Source organism: Apium graveolens, chromosome 11 (assembly GCF_009905375.1).
Source record: "Apium graveolens cultivar Ventura chromosome 11, ASM990537v1, whole genome shotgun sequence".
Taxonomy (NCBI): domain Eukaryota; kingdom Viridiplantae; phylum Streptophyta; class Magnoliopsida; order Apiales; family Apiaceae; genus Apium; species Apium graveolens.
In genome coordinates, this window is record NC_133657.1 from 201,376,871 (window position 1) to 201,387,673 (window position 10,803).

Genomic DNA, 10,803 nt, shown 5'->3' on the forward strand with positions numbered 1-10,803 from the left:
AGTAAAATTGAACATAAGAAACATAAGAAAGAATTTAACAGAGCAATTAAAACTACTTAAAAGATAAATGTCAAGCATCCCTGCTAAGACAAATTACACAAAAGATTGGAGAAAGTGATGTCTATACGACTAAAAACAAGTGAAGGAAGGGAGAGTAAAATGCTTGTTAAAGAAGCGCTAGTTTACTAAGGTTCATAGGATAAACATCCTGAGGTTTAGTAGAATTATATGCTTTCAGAATACCATGAAGATGAGCCTTTTCAGTGGGGTGATATAGGTCAAAATACGAATAGTCATTCCTGTTGGCACATGGAGGAGAGTTAGGAATACAGCTTCCTGCATCCCCTACTTTGCAGCATGGCTGTTTAGTCACTTTAACACCTGAAATTAATGTTAGATTTGCATATTAGTTGCGTGTTATAATTGTTAATCTGGACTGCAAGGGCCAAAAATCATTGAAATCTTTAGTAATAAAGTAAAACATTGCAGAGAGGAGAAAGATTATAAGTACCAAGTGCTGCAGGGTTGTTCCCGGGGTTAATATTAGACATATTAACATAAACAAAATGTGCATCAGGAATTTTTTTGTTGAGATCATCAACAAGCTTTGGGAGACTGTTATCGAATAAGCTGACCATATGATTAATGTCATCAACACAGCCAGAAGTTGTATTCGGTTTCATCTCAATAATCTGGGATGGCTCACAACCTAATGAGCCAAGTCCCCAGATGGCCACTTTTCTTGCTCCAAGGTCATGTAAAATCTGTCAGCCACAAATGAAAGTATCATATACATGAATCTCGATATGTACATGTATGTGTAGTTATGTGCACCCGCGAAAACACTACTGAAAAATCTTTGCAAGCTGGCTAACAAGGCTTTGAAATGTGTCTGCAAACATATTCTGTTAACATGTACATAAAGATCTGACCTTAAGCGCGTCTGAGTATGCTGCAACAAGCTGTGCTGCCCACTTATCAGGTGGAGTTGTTTGGCTTGCAGCCGGAGACATTAAGTAGTTGCCTTCATAATCGTTGCTTCCAATATTTACAGTGTACATGCACTTTCCCAAGTAAGCATCTGTAGTTTTATCATTATTTCCTTGTAGTTGCTTGATACGTTCAATTATCGATTTGTGATTGTCTATTTGTTGCAGTAAGCTGAACCTCTCACCCTATATCAGCAAATGACAATGAATTTGCGAAACTGAATAAAAAATAAATTAGCAAATTAATCACAGGCAAACTTTAACTGAATATCGAATGTTAGGTAATCATTACAACTATCTTGCCAGTGTCATTCAAGATTCCTGATCCAGAAGATGCATAGTTGACGCCCTGTAGAACCTCCTTTCCTTGAACTGATGTGAAGGCTGGCATGTGATGATCAAAACCAAGAAATTCCGCTGTAAAATTAGGTAAGTTCAAATATCAATTGTTTACTTTCGTATTGTTGAGTAACCAGTTCATCTAAAACCTTAATATTGAAACAAATTATGGAAACAATTGGTCATGCATGAACTGTTATGAAGCAATATCAAAACAAATTATGAAGTTGCTAAAATGAAGATTAAAATTACGAAAGAAAAAACATTACCTAAGAAATCCACAGCTGTTTTACCATTGGTGAATCTACCAGTACTGATTCCACCAGGATAATCAATACCATAAGGAAGAAAATTCACTTTGGCAAGAGTTTGAAGCTTATTATTGTTGCCACAATCGGATAATGAGTCCCCAAAAATGAAGTAACAAGGCACCTGTGGTGCACCATCAACAAAGCTTACAAGTTTCAGGTCAAAAAGCAATGCTATAATGCAACCAATTAACCACGTCTTAGCTGCAAAAGCCATGATACAGGATGATCAGTTTGCGGAGAAAGAAAAGAGAGAAGAAATGGACAGGGAAAGAATAAATAGGACATTGTAACTTTCTACTCTCATGGAATCTCCCATCACGATGAATTCACGGGCTAGAAATTTCTTTGACAGAAATAGATTTCTATTTAAGGTGTATCGGTGTTTGTGGCTCCAAAACTAGCACAAATAAATCACAATTAGGCTGCTTGTTTGTGGCTCCAAAATTAGCATAAGAAGATTATAATTGTTAAGATTAATGTGAATGTGAGATATATAGTACTGCCCTCAAACTTCTTAAGCACCATCCGATTGACAGACCTAAAACGTATTAAGCACCATCCGGTTGGACAATTATGGCCAGTGACGTTTCTTCCCTGCACTTGTTTTTGGTTTCAGTCCTAATCTGTGGAATCTTTGCCACTTGACTAGAAACTGTGTCTATTTCCCTCCCTGCTTGTTCACGTATATGTCGAAGATGTTCTGATAATGTACCTTGGAGGTCTACCTAGTTTTTAGTTCAAGTTTCAGTTTTAAGTAAGTTTAGTTTTATGTTCCTCTGTTCTAGTTCTATGCAGTTGATTTCAGTTCAAATCATGCCGTTAATTCAGTGGCCAATGAATTTATACACATAGGCTGTTTCTGTTAATGAGTAGTTTTAGGAAAGTATCCAAGAACACAATACTATCTATTATTACATCACGAAAAGAACACAGGCTGAATTAAAATTATTAAACTTTATGTAAAAATAAATGAAACTGAGAAGGCCGATTTGTTCAATCAGTAACTGTTATGTGAAAACGATTTCATATCAAGACCACAAACTTCATATACATCTTATGTAAATTTATATACATATTAAATGTACAATGCAGATTCTGATTAAGCACATATATTAATTAAAGGTAAAGCTACTTGAACATTTTATTACAAGGTGAACGGACTGTACTGAAGGAGCTCGATGATCAAAGCCGTGCTAGGTGACTAAGGTCCATAGGATAAACATCTTGAGGTTCCAGAGCTTCAAATGCTCTCTTAGCCTAGGGAAGAACAGCTTTCTCAGTAGGATGATAACTGTCAAAGAACGAATACTCATCCCTGTTCGGGCATGGTTCCAGGTTACGAATACATGATCCAGGCACAGCTACCGTTGTGCAGTATGACCTATCACCCACTTTTACACCTGGAATCAACATTTACATGTTCTACCAGTTACATCTGTTGAACTGATATGATTTTCATAGTTGTCGCCTGGTGAAATATGAGTGTTATTCGCGTACATAAATTTTGCACCGGGTAGATTCTTATTCATATCATCTATAAGTGGTACAAGTCTATTATTGTACAGGCTGACGACGTAATTAACAGCATTTACACAACCTGGCCTACCAGCATTCTTAATGCTTTTACCTGAGATGGTTCGCAACCAGAATTTCATCGCCTTTTGCTGCTGTAAAAGGTGGCATGTGATGATCGAAACCTAAAAATTCAGCTTCAATATATAGCATTCCATCAATATCTGTTGTTATATTACTCGTAAAAGTCTGCAAAACTATCGATACAGCTTATCTGCCAAAGAATCTCCCAAGATGAAGTGGCAAGGAACAATTGGTTGAGCACGGATGAAGGGTGTAAGCTTTAAACTAAATATTAATATGCATCCAATGAACCATGTTGCAGATGCAGAATCCATGGAAAACTAGATAATGTTACGAAATTTATATATATTCGATACTTGTTTATAGAAAAGATGGACTTGATAGTTGAGTGAAATAAAAGGTAGCTAGCGGTGATGTAGTAAGTTGTCATTCTGAGTCATCTCCTTCAATTCAGATTAGCATGCGTCCCTGTTTCAGTGGTTAATAATTTTACTAATTACTGACGAGTTCATATCTCACGTATACCATAAATAGCTTATAGTACTGCTCAATGCAATCTAATACATTTAGGATCATGAAACATCAAATGGTAGCATTAGTATACTTTATCGTGTCTGACTACATGAACCATCAACCGGAAGATCAATTTCAATAAATGTAAGTACTCACAAGAACATTTTGTCTCAAAGAGGCTCGAACACTCGAGTTCTTGTTAACATGAGTACAGGTTACTACTGTTAAGTCTTGCAGATGGTCAATTGCAAGTTTGCATATTTTATTTTTATAGAATAGAGTGTTGTTCTGGTGAAATTTTGGTACTTGTTGGCTCTGGTCTAGTTCTGCATTGCACTTCATTTCAGTTCAAATCAAGTTGTTATCACCATGGATTGATGCCAAGAGTCTGTTCTTGTTTATGTTGATATGGTAATGAAGACTTAGAATCTAAAAGTAAAGTACTTTAATAGTTTACGCGTTTTTCAAGGCTTGCAGTGGCCCAAAAAGTGATATATAAATCGGATTAACGGAACGACAAGACCACTCAGTGGCGCTTTAAGGCACTCTTTATCAAATTTTTATCCACCTGGATGTGTTTTATGTTAAGTAACTAGTCGTTCTAAAACCGGTCACTCTGAAACCTTAAGGCAGTGATTATATTAAAATGTGCATAGAGTTAATCTTTGAGTTAGAATAAGAGGCAGTGATTGTAATACCTAATTAAGCAATGAAATAAGTAATATTTTACGAAGTATTTCTAAAAATTTTGATTTGGCCAACAAAAAGCAACCTCAAATCTATCCTACAGCACGATTAATTGCAGGCAATACAGAGAAATGTAATATCCATACTGTATGTTAGGAGGAATTTTGTAATGAGAAGTGCAAAATTCGACATCTATTCCAGTCACGTGGGAAGTTGGGACAAATGGAGAATGTCCATGGGGTAAGCATCCAACGGTGATGCAGATTTGTACGCTCTTATAGCAGTAGGCGCAACAGATTTCTCAGTTGGATGAAATGCGTCAAAGAATGCAGGTGTCATCCTATCATTGCAGGGCTGCTGATTTTCAACACACCTTCCATCTATGTTCGATGTCTGGCAACATGTAACTGCAGGCGCGGTACCTGAAAAGTAATGCATTAGCGTTAACAGAGTGAGTTTTGATGCTAATCTCTAAATCATTTATCAATCTTTTCATATTCATAATGTCCTGATGTCATTCGGTCAGAAAACGTACCATTAAGTCCAGGATTGGCTGATGCAATATGTGTACTGTTGATAAAAATAAACTTTGCACCCTGGAGATCTCTATTAAGGGTATCAACAAGTGGTGTAAGCCTATCATTGAACTGTTTTACTGCGAGATTAGCTATGTCCACACATCCAGATTCTAATTTAACAGGCGCCATAGAGACTAGTGCTGGGCTGCAACCAATCATTGCAAGTCCAAACAGAACTATTTTCCGTGCTCCATAGTTGTATAACTTCTGGTATTGAAAAAAGGCAAATCCTAATTATCAGTGCTATTAAAAATTTAGAAATTTCTTTAGCACAGAAGATATAGGATGAAGAATGAACTGACTATTAGCTGCGCAGAATATTGTTTTATAAGGACATCTGCAAACTGATCTGGTGTGTATAGAGTACTTGTTTCGGACCCCTGTGGCAACAAGTAGTTGTTGATATAATCGTTACTTCCAAATCCAACTAAATATATACACTTGTTTAACAATGATAAGTTGTCAGGATCCTTCTCTCTTAATGCATTGTTGATTCGCGTAACAGTGGTGTTGTGGTTACTCAGCTGCGCATCAAAGCTAAATACTTCCCCCTGTAAGTGCATGATAACCAGAAAGACGCAATGAGGAACACCAGAGAAACTTCTTCAGTTCCGCTTTGAAATAGCTTAAGAAGAAAAGTATAATCACCAGATTTGTTCCAGTTTCAGGAAGAATTCCAGATCCTCCAGATGCATAATTGACTCCCATGAGAACATTCTTCCCTTGTGAAGTTACATATGTTGGAGGGTACTCGGTAAAACCTAGTAATTCACCTGTAAATTAATGGAGCAAAGTGTTCAAAGAGTCATATATGTAGAAATGGATTACCAGAAATATAATTCAATTATTCAAGAACATCAGAATAAATCTGAAAGGAACCTACGTCAGAATAAATGACTCGTTGAAATGTAGATGTTTTCTCGATCTGTTAACATAAATGTGTTATGTTGAATGTATTATGTAAATTAAATTAAGCTTCATGTTGTAGTAACAAAACATAGGCCAACAGAAAGAAAGAAGATGCCAGAAACTTAATAAATCAAAAGAAAGCCTGGGAAATATACCAATGATATCTGCATAATTTCGACCATTGCTAAATCTTCCTGTTGGACCACCAGGAAAATCAACTCCATAAGGCGGGAAATTAGCTTTTGCCATTGTGTTAAGATCATTGTTATTTCCAGTGTCGGCTAATGAATCTCCAAAGGCAAAGAGGCAAGGCACTTGTGGTACCCCATAAACAACTCTGGTAAAACTAAAAGCATACGATAAAAAGAGTATAAAACGTTGATTATACGAACATGCCATCAAAGAGATGACTGAATTAAGACAGAATTGATCAAAATCAACAACTCATGCAAGTATGCAACAATGCTGATTGCCTGAAATTATCTTTGTCATCGTTTTTGAAATGAAAAAACTACTTGGAAGAAAAAAAAGTACAATGTCTGGCCTGAGTAAGTTCATATAGGCATCATACTAAATATAGAACCATAATCTCCTTCAAATCGGAAAGTGCATATATATGTGTAGTTTGAACTAACTGATTTCCTTGTTTTTCTATTATTAGTGAATTTTATCTATTAATAGTATTTTGCAACCATGTTGAACTAATTGGCTGTTGTTAATTTAAACATCTGGAACATAATGTTTAGTATATATGCTTCTTACATGGCTGCAATACTTATATCCTTTTCCAAGAGTCAAATTGATATCTTTACCAGACTAATCCTGTATAGTTGATTATACTCTTCTTTGGCCGATTTCACTATATAACTAATTATGTCATCATACTCGGGACGATGACATGCCTGCAGTATGATGAGATCAATTTGAAGATAAATAGCTTCCCCTGTTCATTTCTTAATAAGAACTGTTATTCATATAGAAATTAAAATTTTGCATATTCAATATATAAAAACAAGCCCAAAAGCGTTCAATTTACTTTTACGGATTCTGGGTTCACAAAAGGTCTTTGCCCTATACATAGAACTATAATTTTTAAACAATACTGATCACAGACTAATAGACTGGTCCAAAAGCTTACAAGCTGATAGAGTGCTTGTGCCGAGCTTACTGACAAATGACATCTCAGGAGCCACATAGTTCTGTTTGTTATATATACTTCCACATTTATTTAATTTCTCGTTGCAGAGCCAAGGTGCGGATAATCCATTGGGTAGGAGTCTAAGGGAGAAGCAGCCATGCACGATCTTAAAGCAGTTGCACAGTTGCATTGTTCTATTTGCCTTTTCTGTAGGGTGAAAATCATCCCTGAAAAAGGTAGTTTTGCGGGTTACTGATGCTGATTTGGTTCACACTGTCCATTTCCAATATGTACCGATGATATGCAACAAGGAGAACTTAAGACAGTAAAGCCTGAAATTTTATCAGCACAGGGTTGCTGCACTGGTCGAGGTCTTGACTTCTCTAAGGTAGGTCAAGAGTTTGACTCCTAGCGTGTGGACGTGTTAAAAAAAAGCCTTAATTTTTTAGTCAAAGACGAATAAAGAAAATTATCTGTGTACAAATTATCAACCATTCTCATATATTTCCAATGGGAAATGCATCAAACTTACCAACAGAAGCAGCAGCTCCCTGAGATATATGAGTAGTGTTAACATAGATGAAATTTAAATGGTTTAGATTACTTTTCAAGTCATCAACAGACAACAAGTGGCTTGATTCTTCCTTTATATAATGCAACTGCATCATTAATCTACTTTTGATTTTCAAATATCAGTAAAAAGTATCAAATTTCATGTATTGTACGAGAATAGTAACGCTCGTCCTGTTTGAAACAAAGAGCCAAATAAACTATCCTAACTCAATCAGAGTTCATCTCTTTAAAATTGCAATGATTAATGTGGTTATGTGATCAAGTCAAATATTTGTGAATGCATATTTAGACACTGATTAATGATTCAAGATATTGCGGCATTCTGATTAGTAGTGCAGATTGGTAAAGAAAAGTATAGAAATAGTTGAGTAATCCCTTTATTTCTTGACTGAATTTGTTACAGAAAATGAAAAAACTTCTTTATTTTGTAGAAAAATTGCAGAAAACTCAAGAACATAATAAGTTCTATAATGAAAAAACTTCATTATATAGCCTTCCAAGTTTATTAACTTTAACGGCTTGGATCATTGCTGCAGTTATAGCTTCAACAGTGCTAAGCTGCGGATATCCATTGGGTAGGAGTCCAAATTAGAAGCAGCTTTGTAGGATCTTGATGCAGTCCCCATATTTACCTTCTCTGTTGGATGAAATTCATCCCAGAAAATATATTTACCGCGGTCGCTACATGGAGGTTGGTGTGGCTTACACTGTCCCTTCCCCAAATTTTCAGATGCTCTGCAACATGAAGAGGAAAGTACCGTAAATCCTGAAATAGGCAAATAGAAAGAAGAATTTTACTTCGATAGAACTTTCTCGAGGTAGAATTAACAATTTTAGTAAATTTCGCAATGAATATGATTTTAGATCATTGTCACTCACCAGCAGAAGTAGGATCCCCTAGAGAAATATTAGTACTGTTCACAAATATGTACTTCGAATCAGTTAAATTCTTATTCAAGCCATCATACAGTGGCTTAAGCCTTTCGTTGAATAACGCAACTGCAGCGTTAATTTTATCAACGCACCCTGATGCATTCGCACCAAAAATTGAAATCTTTGCTGGGGTACAACCACTGAGACCAAGTCCAAAAACCGCAACTTTTCTAGCTCCGTAAGTGTATAAAGTCTGCAATTCAGAAAAAAAGGTACTAAAGTACAAGAATAAACCATATCGAAAGAGACAACAAAGTTCAGCAAAGTTGAATACATTAAGCTGCTTGGAGTATTGTTGTATCAGAACATCTGCGAATTGTTCTGGTGTGTAAAGCTTGCTACTATTGTACTTGTCGGGCATGAAGTAGTTGTTGATGTAATCATTGTTTCCCATTCCAACTGTATAAATGCACTTCTTCAAGTAATTTTTAGTGAAAGTCGAATTTTTTCCCTGCAAACCAATAATTTTATGAACTGTCCTCCGGTGGTTGAGTAACTGTCGGTTTAAGTCGATGTTATCACCCTGCAAGAACACACACACATGAAACAAAGATTGTCAACATATGTGAAAGTAAGATTTATTTATCAACCTACAAATGACATCCTGGTTTACTGGTAACACCTTCGCTCCCCTTACGTGATGTTGATCATGGTTTGGATCTTGTCAAAACAAGATGCGTGTGTGAGTGTGTAAATTCTAAAAAAAAAGATTGATCAACCTTTAATATTGCATTATTTGTACTCCCTCCATCCCTCCCAGTTGTTATCATTTCTAGGAGAGTGTCTGACACACAATTTTAAGATGAATAGAAATTATAGTTCTATAACTTTTTAATTTTTTTTTCTGAATAAAAATTTAATCATTCTATTTTTATTCAGAAAAAGAAAATTTTAAAAAAGGTTATAGAACTATACTTTATATTCATCTTAAACTGCGTGTCGGAGAATCTTTCATAAATAATAACAATTGGTTGAGACCGAGGAAGTACTTATTTTACCAGGTGTCGTCCTGATTCGGTAAGAATTCCAGCTCCCCCAGAACCATAATTCAAGCCCTTTACAATATCCCGGCCTCGTGCTGTTGCGTGTGGCGGAGTGTAATTCGCAAAACCTAGAAGCTTACCTGCAATATTTGCAGTTCATGTTCAGTTACTTTCGAAATTTATCTTATAATTTTCGGTAAAAAGAAATCTACAACATCAGATACCGAGAATATCTGCCGTGTTTTCGCCATTGCTGAATCTTCCAGTTGCAACCCTGCCTGGAAAATCAACTCCATAGGGAGGGTAGTTCACTTTGGCTTCGGTTACCAGATTATTGTTATTGCCATTGTCTACCAGTGAGTCTCCAAAAATGAAGTAGCATGGCACTTGTGGCTCACCTCTAGTAACTGATATTTGCAACATCCATAGTATTGATATGATTAATGGAACAGTGCATGTGTTGGTAACAAATGATGGCATTGTTGATCAATCAAAAGCACAGTTCTTTTAAGTTAGCTTTGAGCAGAAATGGCAATCTGTAAAAATATAAAGGAAACTGACAGAAATAAAATGAAGAATGTTGGTGCCTAGCAGGCATAAATAATAGTATATTTATAGAGATTAATTAGTACTAATGATGATGGGGTTAGATGAAAACTTTTGTTAGAATTCTGTTTGGTCTTTTTATAAGATATAAACTACAATAATTTAATTTCAAGATTAGATACACAGTGCATGCACTAGATTCTCTAATACATAATAGGAGAGAATCATACGCCTTTGTGGAAATAGAGATGAAGTTCCATTATCCAATAAAAACTCATGAAACAAACTAAATGTAAGTTAAATGTTAAATTATTATTCATTGTCGTTCAATTTGTGCCAAAAACTTGTCTCCCTGAATATTTCATGCATGTGTTTATTGATTTTTTAAAGTTACAAAAGCGTAATATATAGAAGTATTAACCAATAAACTTTTAGCAACACAACTTTAATATTCGGCTTGGTACTTAATTTGGTTAGGCACTATAGTATCTTGAGTATTAATTTGGCCAGTTTTGATTGCGGTTCAAGGATATGATTAATATTAGTTGAGGTTTGTTAGAGCAATTTAAATACATTAAGGTTAAAAACACATTGGTCCGTTAGGTTGGACAACCAAATTGTCATATTGACAAAAGAGTTCCAAAATGTTGTAATTATGTAATTATTCATTACTAATTTGTAACCCAAAAATAATAGTATCAAATTATA

At 35.4% G+C, this 10,803-nt stretch overlaps 3 protein-coding genes across 4 annotated transcripts; all 3 read right to left on the reverse strand.

The window, feature by feature from the left end:
- Positions 1-29: 29 nt before the first annotated feature.
- LOC141698467 (GDSL esterase/lipase At1g29670-like) lies at positions 30-2,038 on the reverse strand. The gene is made up of 5 exons (XM_074503168.1): positions 1,598-2,038; positions 1,282-1,406; positions 933-1,175; positions 512-764; positions 30-381 (listed from the first exon to the last, which is right to left on the reverse strand). Exons 1-5 carry the CDS (start codon positions 1,851-1,853, stop codon positions 167-169), a joined length of 1,092 nt encoding a protein of 363 aa, XP_074359269.1. The 5' UTR covers positions 1,854-2,038; the 3' UTR covers positions 30-166.
- Positions 2,039-4,458: 2,420 nt separating this feature from the next.
- LOC141697928 (GDSL esterase/lipase At1g29670-like) lies at positions 4,459-6,414 on the reverse strand. The gene is made up of 5 exons (XM_074502496.1): positions 6,078-6,414; positions 5,662-5,786; positions 5,316-5,564; positions 4,971-5,220; positions 4,459-4,857 (listed from the first exon to the last, which is right to left on the reverse strand). The coding sequence occupies exons 1-5, from the start codon at positions 6,319-6,321 to the stop codon at positions 4,637-4,639; spliced, it is 1,089 nt and encodes a 362-aa protein (XP_074358597.1). The 5' UTR covers positions 6,322-6,414; the 3' UTR covers positions 4,459-4,636.
- A 1,572-nt stretch (positions 6,415-7,986) lies between these two features.
- On the reverse strand, positions 7,987-10,132 carry LOC141698658 (GDSL esterase/lipase At1g29670-like). 2 transcript variants are annotated; one of them, XM_074503430.1, is made up of 5 exons: positions 9,774-10,132; positions 9,565-9,689; positions 8,841-9,089; positions 8,513-8,759; positions 7,987-8,368 (listed from the first exon to the last, which is right to left on the reverse strand). In XM_074503430.1, the coding sequence occupies exons 1-5, from the start codon at positions 10,027-10,029 to the stop codon at positions 8,262-8,264; spliced, it is 984 nt and encodes a 327-aa protein (XP_074359531.1). In that variant the 5' UTR covers positions 10,030-10,132; the 3' UTR covers positions 7,987-8,261. The 2 variants fall into 2 exon arrangements, with proteins under 2 accessions (XP_074359531.1, XP_074359530.1); XM_074503429.1 differs by having other exon boundaries at positions 7,987-8,399; positions 9,774-10,131.
- Positions 10,133-10,803: the final 671 nt, after the last annotated feature.